The 18,190-nt window shown below is 47.9% G+C and overlaps 1 protein-coding gene across 1 annotated transcript; it reads left to right on the top strand.

The window, feature by feature from the left end:
* Positions 1-5,162: 5,162 nt before the first annotated feature.
* On the top strand, positions 5,163-12,174 carry LOC128116261 (cytochrome P450 11B1, mitochondrial-like). Its single transcript, XM_052747437.1, has 9 exons — positions 5,163-5,619; positions 6,064-6,219; positions 7,727-7,926; positions 8,052-8,255; positions 8,509-8,660; positions 10,058-10,224; positions 10,461-10,539; positions 10,627-10,815; positions 11,129-12,174. Exons 1-9 carry the CDS (start codon positions 5,381-5,383, stop codon positions 11,240-11,242), a joined length of 1,500 nt encoding a protein of 499 aa, XP_052603397.1. The 5' UTR covers positions 5,163-5,380; the 3' UTR covers positions 11,243-12,174.
* The last annotated feature ends 6,016 nt before the right edge of the window (positions 12,175-18,190 follow it).

The following is an 18,190-nucleotide window of genomic DNA, read 5'->3' as shown; positions in this document are numbered from 1 at the left end:
AAAGTCACGTCAAGCTCCTACTTCTCCATAACAGTCAGGCCACGACACAGCTTTGGGTTCACCAACAAAATACAACAAACTAAAGACACCTATAGGATCACAAGGAACCAACCAATGGCTGTAAAGATAATCTAGAGCCTGGAAGGGGGAAAAGAAAAGCAAGCCACACGTTGTATAAGCCCTATATCCTCTTGTAAGACACAAAGGTAGCCAGGTGGTGGTGGCACATGCCTCTAATCCCAGCACTCAGGAGGCAAAGGCAGGCGGATCTCTGTGAGTTCAAGGCCAGCCTGCTCTACAGAGCGAGATCCAGGAAAGGCTCAAAGCTACACAGACAAACCCTGTCTCGAAAAGCCAACAAACAAACAAACAAACAAAAAGACACAAAGGTGGCAGGAGCTTGACGTTTGGGCTTCTAATCCCCTTATATCTTGATGGCACAGGAGACAGAACACGGGTAAAACACAGATGAACCAGGCTATAAATCTTAAGTCCTTTCCTCCAGATGGCCTCCTTAACTTCCCAACACTCTACAACTTCCAAATCCAGAGCCATGAGCTAGGAACTGAGTGTTCAAAGACATGAACCTGTAGGGACATATCACAGACAAACCATGGCATTCTGTCCCTGACCCCAATAAGCTCATAGCCACCTCACAATCCAAAGATTTTCCAGTTGACTTTAAAAGTCCCTGTGACTTAGCTGTTGCAACACTGTCCAAAGGTCTAAAGTCTCTCCTGGGACTCAAGGCAATCTCTTAACTGTGACCCTTAAAAATAAAACACCAAGTACTGCATTCCCCACAAACAAAGGCTCAGGGTATCTGTCTCCATTCTAAAGGGGAGAAATGGAGGCTAGTCCTAGGTTCATCTCTGTTGTTGTGATAAAAACAGCCCAATTTAAAAAAAAAAAAACCTAGGAGGACAAGGGTTTGTTTGGCTGACAATTCCAAGTTACAGCTTATCACTGAGGGGGACATCGAGGCAGAAACTTCACATGGCTAGTCACATCACATCCACAATCAAAAGCAGAAACATGTGCCCAGTTGTTCGATCACTTTCTGTCAGCTGGATTTCTTCATTTGTAGATAGTTTAGGCTCCTTGCCTAGGGAATGGTGCTGCCCACAGCAGCCTGGGTCTTCCCATGTCAATGAACTTAATTAAGACCTAGTTACCCATAGACATGGCCACAGGCCAACTAAATGTCCACCATCCCTCATTGAGACCCTCTCCTCGGGTGATCCTAGGTAGTGTCAAGTTGAAACTGAAGCTAACCGCCACAGGAAACAGGAAGTGAAGATCAAACCAAAGCAAGAGTGGAACTCAGCAGGGTAAATATCAAATGCTTAAGTTTGATGTTTAGTTGGCATCTTGAGCTCAAGATGGCATCATCTGGGCTCAGTGGGCTTGGCAAGCCCTACCTCTCCAGCTCTATTGATTGCAGAACGTTATCTTTGTCAACCGAATTCTGCTCAGCACCTGTAGCTCTTCTTGGAAGACATCCACAGTTCTGGTATCTCCCATAACCTGAGGTCTCCATTGCAGTTTAGGATTCTTCCTCACTGTTTCCTTCACGCCCATTCAAGAGTTTCACATTGTCTGGCTTTCTGTCAGCAGCTTTCTGGGAAGTTGGCACAAGTCCCTTTCACCCTGCATCACTGGTGCACCCTGCATCCCTCCAAAATCAGCACCATGTGGATGATGCCAGAGTCCTGCTTCCAGCTTAGGTACTGCCAAGGGTCCCTTCTACCACAGCTACAATGGTTTCTGAACATCTCCCTGTATAAAACTGGGAAACTTTCCCCTAGATGGACCTGCTGGAGATGGATGCCCTGGGAGTTCTCTGTAAAGTCCCTTTCTTTTGGAATGGAAGTTTTCCAAATGAGTTTGCATTCTGTCCTCAGTCTCAGCAAAGACTGGCTGTTTAAGCTCCCCAAGCATGGGGTCTTAGCCTGTAGATGCTGTTCCTCTTATTCAAGTGCAAGTGTGAGGTTTCCCTTATGTGTCAGTCTCTCTAATGGAATACCTTCCACTGACCTTCTATCCACTATGTACAACATTAACTCTATCATACCTCTTTTTTCACCAAACCGCAAGTTTGCACATCTTTCTGCTTCCCTCGCTCTAAATCTGACCAAGAGCAGCTAGCAATCCACCCCAGCTTGAATGTTGTGCTCTCTTGAAATTGCATCACCAGACAATTTAGTCTATTACTTTTGATTTGGCCACATTCAAATTTCCAAGTCGTGCGCAGAATGCAGCCAGATGCTTCCTGGACTATAACACACAGTCTCTAAACCCATTCACAACAAAGTCCTCGCTCTCCTCTAGAGCCTTACAAACCTGGACCTCGCTGCCCTGATACAAGAGAACATGAGACAGGTTTTCTTTTAAGATTCCAGAGAAGTGAGTGTCAGGGTGGAGAGAATGTAAAAGTCTCAGGCATGAAACAGTGCTTCCTATAGTCCCTAAACTAAAATCTACTTCTACTGTCTTTCTCCCTTACAGGCTGGTACTCCAGAGGGTTACAGTCTTCCCACACCGAGCCAGCACAGCCTCCTACCCAAAGTCCCTGTCTGCCCGGGGCCAAGATTCCCCTCCCTCCCCTTTTTGGACACATGGATTCAGTCATGTAGCCGACTGTCTGCAACTCTTCAATCCGAAAATGAACTGAGAGCGACTAGACAAGCAGGCACCAGCTGCTAGCCAGGGAAAGACAGGAACCTATTGCCTCCAACTTCTTTGTAATCCTGATGGACCCTAAATGTACCTCATCTTGAAAGCAGACCATAAGGATGCATTTCTTATATTAGTAAGGAGAACTGGGTACCACAAGGGTCATGATTGGGGGTTGAAGGGGGGGAGATTAATTGGGAAGGGACAGAGATCAGGTGAGAAGATGAGCGCTGAAGTGACCAAAACAGAAAGGGGAGTGGAGGCTTCCCTCAAACACCTGGAGAGGGGCTCCATCAGAAGTTTCAGGGAGGTGAATAAGAGAGAAAGAGGTGACACACAGAGAGGTGGAGATGGGTGGGTGGGTCTGAAGGAGAAAGAGAGCCTTCAGAGATACCCCCTGAACAGAGGGAATAGCTGACTTCTGTGTCTTTTCAGATGCGGGGAGATGGGAAATTCCACTTAGGCACTCAGTGCCAAGGACCCAGATACTGGCTATGACCACAAATTCATCTGTCAGCTCTGAGGGGGAGGGGCAGGGCTTGCTTCCATCCTCTATGGGATCTATGTGCTTTCACAGCAGGGACCTGTCTGCTGCAGGGGCACAGCTTGATTTCTGGGAGCGAGGCAACTCTAGCACCTGTGATCTAACCGAGCTTGGGAGCAAGCTGCTGTGAAACAGGAAGCAGAAGACTGGCCCTTCATCTCCTGACAGACATCAAAACAGGACACACAAAGCTGATATGGAAAGAAATGGGGCTGGGTGAGAGACCCAAACCCTCACCACTGATGTCCACTGTCTTCAGCCAAGCCCTACCAGCCAAACGTTCTATAGTGTCTCCAAACACACAAGCCTCTGTGTGTGTGGGTGGGTGGGGGGGAGAGGGATATTTCTCATACAAATCATAACAGTGTGTTATTTAGCTCAGCTTAGTCATAAAACGATTTATACACGTTTTAAAAATCCTCCTCTGTGCCCCGACCACACCACCCATTATCACCTGTGGCAGGTGAGAGAGCCGGCCCTGGGAGTGGGTGAGCTAGCCCTGCCCCTCACCGGCTGCAGCACACAAGAGACCGGGCCCTTCACCCATCCTGGGAAGCACACTAGAGCTGACCCTGTTGTCCTGGGTGCAGGTGAGCCAGCCCTGAGGGTTTGAGAGCAGGAGAGCTAACCCCCTTCCCCTCCCTGGAAGGTCCCCTACAGCAATCAGGAGAGAGGGCCCTGTATCTTGTCTGGGCAAACAGTAGAGCTGGCCTTGGTGTTGCGAGTGTGGGTGAACCAGACATGAAGACCTGAAGAGCAGGAGAACTGTCCCCACTCCTTGCTTCAGGCTGCATTGGGTGAGCTAGCCGAGGCAGTTCTGGAGAGCTCGCACAGGTAATGGCCACCAGGGAAAACTGGTAGCTAACAGCCAGGCCCAGAACCATGGCTATGAGCTAGCCCACCCCAACACCCACCTCATCTTCGAACTGTTAGAGCATGTGAAGGGGACCAAACTACAGATCCAAAACAGCAGGATCTCCACGACACAGGACAACAACAGGATATCAAAGAGGAGCCCCGGTGAGAATCCATTTTCCCTGGTGTAGCAGAAGCCAGAGGCCTTGAGACAGACGGATGAGTCCAGTGCTTGGTGACAATGAACAGTTGCAAGCAGATATGAATAGACTAAAGGGTAAACTTGTGTGACCCAACAGGGCCCACTACAGCTTCCACAATGAGATTCTTCTCCCGCCCGCCCCCTTTTTTGTTAGATTTGGTTTTACTCTTTTAAGTTTTGTTTTATTGTGGGGGAAATTTGCAAGAGCAGAGGGAGGACTGGAGGGGTCAGGGAGATAAGTGGGATCAGAATGCATGATGTGAAATCCACAAGTAATCAATAAAAGTAAAAAGAATTTTAAAATATCCTCTACTGCATGAGAAATATGTACATAAATTTATACACATGTATACACATACCCACATACATCTGTGGGGGAGAGGTTTAAAGGTGTGTATGTGTGCATGTGTGTGTGTGTGTGTGTGTGTGTGTGTGTGTGTGTGTGTGTGTGTACAGGGTCTTGTACTAAACCTAGAATATTCACATTTGACTACAAGACTGACTGTCTAGCAAGCTCTGGCATCTTCCTGCCATGGCTTCTTGAATGCTGGGTTACACCTTCTCACTGATGGGGCTAGCTTTTACATTGATCTGAGGGCTCTGTATTCAGGTTCTCATGCTTGACCAACCAAGCCATCCTCCTATCCTGTGATAAATACATTTAATTATTAGTTTTCAGTTTGAAAACAAATGAGAAATTTTAAAAGCAGACACTTCAGTGTGAATCAGGGCAGTTAGTAAAAACCCATCCTCCTATTCAGGCTAGTGATCTTCAAGGCAGGATGACTCATTCAAGGCTCCACAATGAGGCAGAATCTGTCCATCTGACTGCTCTCAACTTGGGGAGGAGAAAGAGGGATGTGCCCACCAGTAGAAATTCTTCAGATGTCCGTATAGACTCTGCACCTGGCCTCAACTCCCACCTTGAGCAGGCATTGCAGAGACAGGACCAGGCAGAATGCCAGCTCCTTCCTCTACCTCCAGCAGAGCCTTCAGCTCTGGATAGATTTCTAGGGCAAGTCCAGGGACATATGCAGCAGCGACCTATCAGTCAGCAGATCAAGGCAAGATAAAAGAACGTGGACTGATCAGAGGAGGAAGCAATGGCACTCAGGGTGAAGGCAGATGTGTGGCTGGCGAGACCCTGGCACTGCCTGCACAGGATGAGGGCACTGGGCACCACAGCAGCACCAGCCCCCAAGACACTGCAACCCTTTGAAGCCATCCCCCTGTACTCCAGAAATAAGTGGCTGAGGATGATACAGATGCTGAGGGAGCAGGGCCAGGAGAACCTGCACCTGGAGATGCATCGGGCCTTCCAGGAGCTGGGGCCCATTTTCAGGTAAGGGCCTTCCTGACCCATAGCTGAGCACAGACAGAGCTTCCTGACCCTCTGGTTGCTCAGGCTCTGCAGAGTATGAGGTGTGCTGCATTCCCCAGTAGGCACCAGGCACTCCCTCCTTAGGAAGACAGGGAGGGAGCACAGGAGGTTATGGGCCTGACTCATGGAGACCATGGTTCTCCATGTGGACAGAGAAAGGCACTGCTCATTGCTGAGAGGACAGAGTGCCAGGAGTGCTGAAGTGGAGAGGAGTCAGGCAGGCAGTGGGATAGCCCTTCTGAGGCTATCCCACTTCTGATAGCCCTTCTGAGGCTATCCCCTTCTGAGGGGAAAGCAAGGGCTGGAGAGGCTGAGGTGAGGGAGCACACAGACAGGGTTGGTTTTGCAGGATGCTCAGGTGGAGGGCAGTCCACCCTCAGCAGCGCTGTGTTCTTCACCCCACAGGCACAACATAGGAAGAAGACAGGTTGTGTCTGTGATGATGCCAGAGGATGCTGAGAAGATATTCCAAGTAGACAGCACACAGCCCTACCGCAATGTCTTGGAGCCCTGGGTGGCCCACAGAGAACAGCGTGGCCTGAGATGTGGCATATTCTTGCTGTGAGTGAACATTGGGAATGAGGAGGGAGGTGAGGCTGTAGTATTGAACGCAGGATGCAGAACTGTCTGGGGTGAATGTGAAGACCAGGCATTGCCAAGCACAGATCGGTCCCATGTCATGGAGGTTGTGGGTCTGGGAAGGAGGGAGATGGCCAAGTAGATATGAGAGAAACTATGATGCTCCACCCAGCACTTACTCTGAACAGGTCTTTCCCAGGGCATGGCTCTCCTTACAACAGCTTATAGCAGTTCTCCAAGGAGGTGGGGGTTCGGAAATCCACTGGCTCAGGGCCATAGCTTCTTCTGCCATAGCCTGACGTCCAGCCATGCATCCTGCATCCCTAGAAGTGACTTCACTCCCAGAGATTTGAGGTAGACAGTCCTGGGGGTGGAGTGGTGGAGAGCAGGAAGTTGGTGGCTCTTGTGGGCTCACAATCAAACACTAGTGGTGTGGTGAGAGAGGGGAGAGCTCCCTCCTGCTGCTGGATGCACATCTGGAGAGGCAATCGGGGCTCCTGGTGACCCTGGCTACATGAGTGGCAAAGGGGTTAATACTACTGGGAGTAAAAAGGAAGTCAGGTTGTGGACAGCTACCTGAGACCACAACAAGAGCAGTGTTTTCTTAGTAATGGTTTAGAGAAATGAGTTCCTTAGAGCCCTGACTGAAATCATCTGGAAGCAAGGAAATGGTCAACAGATCGTGGGGCAGAGCCATGTGTACATGTATGTGCATGTTTCTTGAATCTGTATATTTGTGACATTTAACTTGTTAGTGTTTATTTGAAAGTATGACCACGTGATGTGTCGAGATTTAGGACTTCACTCTCTGAAGGAATGTGTGTATGCCTCAGTGTGCACAGCTGTTCTCTTAGGTTTATACACATAGGGACTAAAGGTGTTCACATATGTTTTTGAGGTCTTGTGTGGGTACATGTGTGTATGTACATGTGCATGAGGTCACTGTCCGTTGTTGCAGGCTTTAGCACACCAAAGGACAGGCATTCTGCATGTGTGGCTCAGTGTGCAAACTCCTGCCTGTCATTTACTGGAGTATCTCCATGGGAGCCCCGTGCCCTGGACTGTGGTTTGTGCATGTTGTGAGTGGTCCTCTGCTGTGGCTCCTGCCCTAGGGAAGATGGGATCCCTTAGCTGAGACAGGCAGATGCTGATGACTCAGAGACCAAACACTCTACAGGACTGACAGGGTGGGTGAGCTCAGCTAGGGCTTCTCCCTCTGTGGGGAGGTGGTATAGATCAGGTGGGCAGAGCTGACAGCAGAGTCTCCTTCTCCCTGGGTATAGATGTGCCAAGTCCACCTCAGACTTAGTGACCTCTGTCCTATACATAGAGGCTATGATGGAAGAAAGAAGTGGGCACAGGACCTGAAAAGCCTGCTTCTGACCCTGACACCCTTTGCCCCAATTTCTTTGAGAGGCAGAAAGATGGGCACAAGCCTGGGCCAGGCCTTTCCTGGGAGGTGTCTGTAGCCCTGCTCTGTGCCCTGCAGAAATGGGCCTGAATGGCGCTTCAACCGACTGAGGCTGAACCCAAATATGCTGTCACCAAAGGCCGTTCAAAAGTTTGTCCCCATGGTGGACATAGTAGCAAGGGACTTCTTGGAGGCCCTGAAGAAGAAGATGCTGTTGAATGCCCATGGAAGCTTCTCCACGGACTTTTATTCCAGTGTGTTCAACTATACCATAGAAGGTGTGTGACCTGGGGGAGCTTCCAGCTTGAGGGATACTGGGAAGGCAGAGGCTAAGAAGGAGAAAGTGAGAGACAGCATTGAGACCAGGGGCCGCCTCAGCTCAGTGATGATATTCTCTCTGCAGCCAGCCACTTTGTCCTTTTTGGGGAGCGGCTGGGCCTCCTTGGCCATGACCTGAACCCTGGCAGCCTGAAGTTCATCCATGCCTTGCAATCTGTGTTCAAGACCACCACACAGCTCCTGTTCTTGCCCCAGAGCCTGAGTCGCTGGACAAGCAGCCGGGTGTGGAAAGAGAATTTTGAGTCCTGGGATTTCATCTGTGAGCATGGTGAGGGCCACTGACCCGGGCAGCACCTTGGGGCAGGGGACAATGGTCACATGATTCCCATCAACTTTCAAGAGCAGGGATTGCTTAAGGACCTTCCCCTGTGATTCCACAGTGTGTTTAGGGTTGCATGACCCAGTAATAGTGGTCCACAAGCTGGAAGACTGAGGTACTAGGGACATGATTAGATAAGATGATGTTGATGTTGAGGGGCCTGTCCCAGCATCATGATTCCATGTTGTCTCTTATTCTACAGTCACAAAATCCATCAAGAATGTGTATCAAGAGCAGGCAAAGGGTCGCCCTCAGTCCTGGAGTGTCATATCAGAGCTGATATCAGAGGGTGCCCTGCCAATGGATGGCATCCAGGCCAATATTCTGGAGCTCACTGCTGGAAGTGTGGACACGGTCAGGATCCCACAGAGCATGAATTCCATCCTGACATCCCCTGGTGTTCCCCCAAAGCACAGTTCCCTCCTCACCTGGGTCACTCAATCCTGTTCACTCATCATAGCCATCCTCTGAGAAGCCAGGGAAATGTCTGAGCAAAGGAAAGGGGATCCTAGCTGGGGAGTTTGTGGGCAAGACCTGTACATCCAAGTCCAGGCACAAGTCAGGTTAGAAGAACCACACCAACAGCAGATTACCCCTCACTTCCTCCAATGCATGAGTGTGCTGTTGGCCTAGCAGGATGGTGAGCAGCCCAGAGTTCTCAGTTGGACTGTGGAGCAGGCATCCTGGTCAGTGTGAACGAGAGGCAGGTGCAGGGGAAGACAAGGATGAGGGAGCGATCAATACCCAAGTTGCCCACTGATGCAGAAGGGAGAAGATCGAAGTGCAGTCTAGTAGGAAACGTGGGTCCAGGTACAATTTTCCTGACTATTGAAGGACCCTTCTTCAAGGGACTGCTCTGGGCTAGGCTTCTTGATTAGGAATAGAGGCCTCTAGAGAAGAAAAAGTAAGTTCTAGAGAAGAAAAAGTAAGAACAGAGCCCACGATGCTTCCACCATAGAGTAGTATTTGGGAGGGGATGAGGACCAGCACAGGGCTAGGGAGTGAGAAGCCAGAGCTGCAGGAACAGTGTAAGCAGAGACCAGAGAGCCCATAAGAGGGAGTCTGAAAAGCCAGAGTTGTATGCACACACTCCAAGGCTTGGGGAGGCAGCAGGCTACCCGAAGCAGAGGACACAGGGCCGGATAAGGCCAACAGGGATCTGGTCCCCATTAGGAAGGGCCATGCACCAGGTCTTATGCCAATAAGCCAGCATAAAACCAAGCTGATATGCCTGATGTGGAGCATGGAGGCAGAGCAGGGACTTCAGGGAGACCCCTAAGAGACTGCTTTTGTGGGCCATATCATTGAAATAGGCATTTTGGATCTAGAGGCTCAGGGCTCATACCAGTCAGGGGTCAGTGTGAAGAGCTATGACCCATTAGAGGTTTGGACAACAAGGCCAATTAGAGGGGCACGTGGACAGCCAATGCAAATCAGGTATCAGGGAAGGTAGATGCGGGTGGCACAGTTTCCTTTAGTGACACAGAAAGACCACGTCAGTGGGCACCAGATCAGTTGGTGAGCACGCAACTCTGAAGGTGCTGAGGTGTTGGCCAGGTCTGAGATGTTAGTGGTCTTCCCCAAGACTGTAGGGCTAGAAGTTTAGGGGAACATGTGAGGAGGAGTCAGGGCTCTGAGGGTCCCGCGTTGCTATTGACATGCAAATTTCCTGGGGAAGGGTATCTTTACAGTAGGGATGCCCTTTGGGAGGGTCAGGGCTGGTGTCTGAGATTGCTCTCTGAATCCGGCAGACAGCAGTCCCCTTGGTAATGACCCTCTTTGAGCTGGCTCGGAACCCAGACATTCAGCGGGCACTTCGCCAGGAGAGCCTGGCCGCCGAGGCTAGCATCGCTGCAAACCCTCAGAGGGCTATGTCCGACCTGCCCCTGTTGCGGGCTGCCCTTAAAGAGACCCTGAGGTAGGTGCTGCCTGCCCTTTCCCTGCTATTCTGTCCCCTGTCTTTTCTGGGGTCCGAGGGCAGCCATGTTCTCTGCTCTTCTTCCTATGGCTGGATGCTAATGTTCCTCTGGAGGTTGGCTGAGCTCAGCATAGGCAGGAACCACACTCTCCAGGGACGTGAGGGAGAAAGGCACAGATGTGGACAGGAGAAGCCCTTCATCGCTGAGGTCTCTCCTGTTGCTTTCCCACCTCCAGGCTCTATCCTGTTGCCAGCTTTTTGGAGAGAGTTTTAAGCTCTGACTTGGTGCTTCAGAACTACCATGTCCCTGCTGGGGTGAGTGATTCCTACAGACTCACCAATTGCCCTGTTCTGCATCTCCTCAAAGAGGAGGCTGACCTTGCCATTGGCATCTGCCCACAGATGGTCCTCAGTATGAATCTCTACTCCATGGGCCGAAACCCTTCAGTATTTCCGAGGCCCGAGTGCTACATGCCTCAGCGCTGGCTGGAGAAGAAAGGGAGTTTCCAACACCTGTCCTTCGGCTTTGGGGTGCGCCAGTGCCTGGGGAGGCGAGTGGCAGAGGTGGAGATGATGCTCCTGCTGCACTATGTGAGAAGCTCTGGGTGGTGCCTGTGGGATCCTGGGGTGTCTGCCTCACCAGAGCAGGCACCCGGGGAGGGAAGGGCCTTAAGGATAAGTTCAAGTAGGATGGGGCCTGCAAAGTAGTGTGGGCAAGCAGAGCCTAGATAGGTCCTTAATGGCAGCTTGGTGGGTGGGTATGGTCTCTAGAGTAGGGCTGGCCTCTCATGGCCCCATAGGAGGTCCTCTTTGCAGCATGGTGGCAGCACTGAGCAGCTCTGCTGGAGATGGGCCAGTGCTCTGCCCTGCTGAGGAGGCCAGATGGATGTCCCTTGTGTTCCAGATCCTGAAATCCTTCACGGTGGAGACACCAAGACAAGAGGATGTGCAGCTGGCCTACCGCTTTGTTTTGGTGCCCAACTCCAGCCCCCTCCTCACCTTCCGGCCTGTCAGCTAGTCACACACCCTTTTTTGGTATCCCAGGAGGCCAGCAGCGTCCTCCTGTTCCGAGGACATGCTACCCCTCATTTCTCCCTTGGGGCCCTATGCCTGTGGCCAGGCTAGCTTCTTGTCTAGGATCTGACAGGTGTGATTCAAGGCCAGGGAATGGCTCTGGAGGCATACTGTCCTTTCTCTGTCACTGCCCCCACCATACACACCCAGCCTCCTACTGTGGTCATTCAAGTGAGCCCATATGCTGGCTTTGTCTTCCTGTCTGGTCCCAAACATGCCTGTTACTCTCTTCCTGACCCCTCTCCTCAAATTCCTTTGTATTGTTCGAGTGTTGTGCAAAAGGAACCCAGCATCAGAAAATGACATCTCATGTCAACAGTGAAAGCCTATGACGTCACTTGTGACACATTCTCAGGTGCCAGGAGAGACAGAACTGGCCACGAAACTAGCGTGTACGCCACACACCCCAGATGTCATGTGCTATGGCGCTGACCTCAGAGGCACAGTGGATGCTCAGTGATCACCCTCCAGTCCAGACCGTGTGCAGATTCCTGGGGATGCTGAGAAGAGGCAAGCGCCTCAAGTATGGCAGACAAACCTTGGAGAAATGTCCCGGTAACACAAGGGTCAGACATTGGTTAGCAAATTTCATAATGGCTTCTGTACACATCTGTTCTGGTCAGCAGATGAGCACATACCACAAGCCAGACTCACTGGGGGCATTGGAGCAGCAGTGTGTAATACCCTTCAGCCCCCATGTTCCTAGTCTACACTGGGGGCATTGGAGCAGCAGTGTGTAATACCCTTCAGCCCCCATGTTCCTAGTCTACACACACCACTGGTCAAAGTACAGTGTACCATTCAGGGAGGGGATGTGCCCTGGGCCTCAAGCATGCCTAACCACTCTCTTTGCCTCATTTCTTCTTAGCTGTCCAGATAAAATATAAACCATGTCTCTTATGAACAATAGAAATGTGTTTGTCTTTGCATTGAAAAAAAAAATCAATCTATCCACCAAGCAATCAAAATCCAACTGGTGAAATGGTAGAACATGCTTATAACATTCGGTATAAGGTTTTAAAGCCCTCAATGTAAAAATCACCTTAAGGGCTGGAGAGTTAGTTGGCTTAGTGGTTAAGAACACTTGCTGCTTTTGCAGAGGATTTGGGCTCGGTTCCCAGCAACCATGCAAAGCAGCTTTTACAACAGCCTGCAACTCCTGCTCTCAAGGAGACATATGACACTCCTTCTGGACTCCTTGGACACCAGCCATGAACATCTACATAAATAGCAAAAAAGTCACTTTGAGAAGGAGAGAAACCCTCAAAACCCATGGTAAACCAGTAAAAACCTATGAACGGATAACCAACACACACACACACACACACACACACACACACACACACACACACACACACAAAGAAAAGGCAAAGTAACCTCCGGCTCTTCCTGTCTGTATCATTCTTTCCCAGATGTGAAAACACTCTACTCAGGAGAGAACACAAGATGGGTGTACATCCATGGATGTGCGGCAGAACACCCCAGCAGAGCTTCAGGCCTCAGTCAGACAGCACAGAGGAGGGAAGAGCCTAAGGAACACACACTTACCACACACGGCCAAAGGTATTGGGTTCCTACCTGGAAGCAAAGCTAATGGCCGTTACTGGAAAAACTGGTGAAAATACTAATTGTCTTCTATGACTCAATTAATTCCTTCTATAAAAGGGTGTGTGAACACACACATGCATACAAGCATGCATGCATATGAGGAAAGTAGTGGGCATCAGGTGTCTGCCTCCCGCACTCTTCAACTTATTTATTGAGACAAAGTCTCTCACTGAACCCACAGTACACAGGAAAACTATCCCACCAGTGAGCTCCAGGTTACCACCCATCCCACATTCAGCTTTTATGCAGGTGTTGGGGGGCTAAACTTAGGACCTCATGAGAGCATGGCAGGCATTTTACCAACTGGGCCATCTCTTCAGTCAGTCCAAGTTCATCTTTTGTATTGGTGAACACCACATTGATGACATGAGATGTCAGCTCCAGAGGAAGTTGGCAAAATGATGGGGTAAAGTCTTGGTACCTGTCTACAACTCTTGGGTCATTCCAAAATGACTGCAAAAAGCAAAGCGAGTAGGAAGAAATACATGCATGGGCTATTTCCTTGCCGCATTTAGTAAGATGAGCTGTGTGTCTATATAAAGGAGAGGGGTTGAATAAATGATGACTTGTTCTCAAGAGGCTGGATGGTCCAGGTCCTGCAGCTTCACCTTGCAGGGAACAATATGTAGTAGGCCACAGAGACCAAAGCTTCCTCTTGTCCTTCTTTTCCTCTCAGATTTCAGTCACCCTTCCATCCCTGATCAGAAACATCAAGGAAGTGAGAGGTGGCTCAGCACTTCAGAGCGCTGGCTGCTTTGACAGAGGACATGGGTTCAGTTCCTAGTACCCACACGGCAGCTCACAAATATCTATAGCTCCGCTTCCAGGGGATCAACACTCTCTTCTGAACACTGCAGTCACTGCACACATGTGGCTCACAGACAGACATGCAGGTAAACCATCTACACACATACAATAACAGAGACATTTAAAAATAAAATGTGTATATACAAACATACCCACTCATTCACATGCAAACAAACCGAAGTGCAGAGCACGTTATAATCGGGGCCATGCTCGGGTCTTATGACACATCTTGCTGTTTCTAATACTTACCAAATTTAATGACGTCTGTATGACACTCAGAAACAGCTCAGACAAAACCCCACATAGTTTCAGATATGTGAATCTCAACTTGTCCTTGTCTTCTGTCTTCGTCTCAAAGTCTTTTAAGTCAGCGTTTGTTGATGTTACCATGAGCAAGTTAAAATAACCCGTAATAAGTCAACATGAGTCCACTCTTACCTTACTGGTGACATGAATCAGATAACCCTGTCATTTTTAGACTCTTGACCTTTTAAAGTTAATCATAATCCAATGAGGCTTAGTGACATTAAGAAATTAACAAATGAACCAATTAAAAGAAAGCTGTACCTTGGAAGAAAACTACAGTCCTTGGAAGAGAACTATATGAGAGATTTTAAATAATTTTGGATCATAAACTATCTTGTTACCAAGAAAGGCACAAAAACTGTGTGTGTTGCATAATATTATTTTATGTTGTATTTGTTTAACTCTGTGAAGCTGTGTTACTTTGCCTGTCTGAAACACCTGTCTGGTCTAATAAAGAGCTGAATGGCCAATAGCAAGGCAGGAGAGAGAGATAGGTGGGGCTGGCAGGCAGAGAGGATAAATAGGAGAAATCTGGGAAGAGAGAATAAAAAGCAGGAGCAGAGAAGGAGGAGGACTCCAGGGGCCAGCCGCCCAGCTACACAGCAAGCCACAGGGTAAGAGTAAGACTTACACAAGTAAGAGACTGGGAAAAGCCCAGAGGCAAAAGGAAAGACAAGATAATTTAAAATTAAGGAAAGCTGGCTAAAAACTAAGCCAAGCTAAGGTTGGGCATTCATAATTCAGAATAAGCCTCCATGTGTGATTTATTTGGGAGCTGGGTGGTGCCCCCCCCAAAGAGTAAAAAACATACAACAACATGTGTGTGTTAACCTGTGCTTGTTGGTCAATTTAAAAATTTTGAAAACAGGGTTTGTGAATAAAACCATTATGTTAAAAAAAAAAAAACCTCAAAAAGTCAGTCCTGAAACACCTAAGTACTAATATTTTAAAACAGGCAAATGTTTTATGAGCTTATGAGTGATCCTAAGTCTTAGCATCCACATTAAACTTTTTAAACATACAATATAAATGTTAAACATAAAACAACAAAATAAATCATATGTCATATGACCATTGCTGGCAAGCAGACAGCTGATGAAAGTTACTTCCTTGGTGGTATGGACCAGAATTCTGGAAAAGAAGCTGTGTCAGCAAAGACTGATTAAAACTGCAGTTGGGGCTGGAGAGATGGCTCAGCACTGGCTGCTCTTCCACAGGACCCAGGTTCAATTCCCAGCACCCACTTGGTGGCTCACAGTGACCTGTAACTTCAGTTCCAAAGGATCTGACACCCTCTCTGACCTCCACTGGCACTACACACACGATGTATAGAGAGACACAAGCAGGCAAAACACCCAAACACATCAACAAAACAAAACAAATCAACAAAAAGTTTGAAATAAAAAAGCAAAACGAAACAACTGCAGTGATGTGGAGAGGTTGGAACGTTGCAGCTCCACAGGTGAATTCCCTCCCCTTCAGCTAGCTTTAGCCTCCAGAACAGACTGTCCTTGACCATCTCTGTGTGAGAACTAACATCCTGTGACTAGTAGACAGAAACCTTGAATCTATTAACTTAACAGACCACTAGCTTCCACCAATTCAAAAGTCCAAAATGTCATCAGATAACATCTTGGGCCTACAGAAATGTTTCCCCCATCTGCCTATAGCCGCCTCTCCACTGTACCCACCAATGTGTTTTAAACTTGCCTTGATCTATGACTATCTTTGTTTTGTAAAACTACAGAATCTTCATGAAAATGTTTCCATATTGAAACATGGAATTTGGGGAAATTAAAATCTGTGTTCCTGGGCCATGGTCACTTAAAACAGCTCCAGAATAGACTATCCTTTATTCCCTTAAGATGAGAGTTGCAATTTTGTATGTGTGTATGTGTGTGTTAGCAATAGCAATGCCCTGAAAAAAAAATCATGGTTATAAGTCATTATGATGCAAATTCTGGGACCTGGGAGAAGTCACTTCCTTTTGTGTGGACACAGCTTTATTTTTTTCCTATAAAATCACCCACCATCTCTTCTTTATATAAACAAAAGGCTGGGAACATAAAAATTTGATGTTAGAGTCCAGCTGCTGCTGAGGCCACATGCATACCCAGAGGAGCCTGTCCCCTCTCACAGTTATGATAGAGACACTGGTTTTTGGTCCCTAGCTAACAGACTTTCAGGTGCCAGGATTTATCACCTGTGCAAGTGAGTTTACATGAAAGCAGATATTGATGGTTACACCTTGAAGAGGTGAACCTTGAAAATATTATGCCACTTCAAAGAAATTATATATATATATTTCATATATGAAACACAAAAATTATACAACTCTTAAAAAAGTTTATATAATATATATGTTAAGTTACCAAAGACCAAGCTTCATGCAAGTTCAGTCTTAGGTAATGTCCAGAATATAAACATCAATAGAAACAGGAAGTGCAGTAGTATAGGCTGGCTACAGAGTGAGGACAGCCTGGATGGCACAAGACAGGGGTCACGAATGGTCCTGAAGTTTATTTTGATGAAAAAGCATTTGAAAATTGACTATGGTGATGATGGGCATATCCATATACACAATATACAAAACACCTGCATTTTACATATTAAGTGGGTGAGTTGTGCATTATGTGATTTGTAGCTTATAAAGCCACCAAACATAATTATTAAAGTTGCACAAAACAGGCACAGAGCCCTCATCTGTGTTATGGCATGGATGGTATCATTAAAAAACAAAAGGCAGACTGAGAGGCCCACAAGATCCTCAGTGTGATAGGTGATAGTGCTTGTGCATGTCCACTTAGGTGTGGTACTAAGCATGTGAGGCACCCCAGTCAAAATGCTCTTGCAATGGAAACGTGCAAATATGATTGACCTTTACATCTGTAGACTGCCCGAATGTGGGTAGCCTCAGCCCAGTCTGTTGAGGGCCTTGTGAGCAAAGGCTGAGGAACATCGAAATGAGATTCACATCTGCACACTGCAACCTAGACACTCTGTGCTTCTAGCCTGTGGGTTGAAGAAATTGGACTCACAGCTGCCTTGTCAGACCAGACCTAAACCCAAGCCTGATGCCCTGGCCCACAAGTTTAGAAAGAGCCAGACCTATCAGAGCCAATTCTTTTTTTTTTTTTCTTTTTTCTTTTTTTGATTTGGAGACAGGGTTTCTCTGTGTAACTCTGGCTATCCTGGAACTTGTTCTGTAGACAAAGCTGGCCTCCAACTCACAGAGATCCACCTGCCTCTGTCTCCCAAGTGCTAGAATTAAAGCCATGCACCACCTCCACCTTCAGAGGCGATTCTTTCAGGCAAATCTCTCCATCTATCTTGGTGATTCTCTGCCTCTCCCTGCCATACTCTCTAGCAGCGCTGGTGTGCATGCATTGGCACTATTCCTGAGCACTTTAGACATGAAGAGAACCCACACCCAAATAGGACCACATGCATGCACACATATACATAAAATATAAATGTAATAGAAATTTAAAAATTAGCAGAGCCTGCCAGGGGTTAGTGTTAGCATTCAGGCATACCTGGCTTGCCCCTTTCAGACCTGTCAGGATTTGCTTGCAAACATTCAGGCAGATTCCTAGCTAGTCCAGTGTCCTATGGCCCTATGTATTCACATAGTCTGTGCACATGTGCTAAGTGGCTGTGTAGTCTCTGTATGCATGCACTAAGTATTAGTTTAATGCAGCATAATGCAGCACAATGTTATTCATTAATTTTCCCATGTGAGAAAAGTCATGAGGCACAACAAAACCCACTATAAAAGTTTACTAAGAGAAAGAACAGAGGGGAATATGCTTAGGCCTATGGAGATTGTGCAAGGAGAGAGAGGAAGAAGAAGAAGAAGAAGAAGAAGAAGAAGAAGAAGAAGAAGAAGAAGAAGAAGAAGAAGAAGAAGAAGAAGAGAAGAAGAGAAGAAGAAGAAGAAGAAGAAGAAGAAGAAGAAGAAGAAGAAGAAGAAGAAGAAGAAGAAGAAGAAGAAGAAGAAGGGAGGAGTCTGTGACCCGCCTTTTATGGATTCCCCTGCACATGCGTGTATGTGCTCACATAACTATGCCACTCATGCACATAGATTTCGTGATCATGTGGGATGACCAAGCTTCCTGCCTGGCAACTGGACAGGACATGCACTGCCATGTAGCTGGGGGAGTGGCCAGCA

Source organism: Peromyscus californicus, unplaced genomic scaffold (genome assembly GCF_007827085.1).
Source record: "Peromyscus californicus insignis strain IS unplaced genomic scaffold, ASM782708v3 Scaffold_20__1_contigs__length_68692818, whole genome shotgun sequence".
Taxonomy (NCBI): Eukaryota; Metazoa; Chordata; class Mammalia; order Rodentia; family Cricetidae; genus Peromyscus; species Peromyscus californicus.
Note: the sequence above shows the minus strand (reverse complement) of the source record. Positions and strands in the feature narration are given on the sequence as shown.

Bases quoted from the DNA above. Each gene is read 5' to 3' on its own strand.
- LOC128116261 (XM_052747437.1), top strand. From the start codon at position 5,381: ATGGCACTCAGGGTGAAGGCAGATGTGTGGCTGGCGAGACCCTGGCAC. The intron at 8,256-8,508 runs GTGAGGGCCACT...CTTATTCTACAG, and splicing joins GGATTTCATCTGTGAGCATG to TCACAAAATCCATCAAGAAT. The intron at 10,540-10,626 runs GTGAGTGATTCC...ATCTGCCCACAG, and splicing joins ACTACCATGTCCCTGCTGGG to ATGGTCCTCAGTATGAATCT.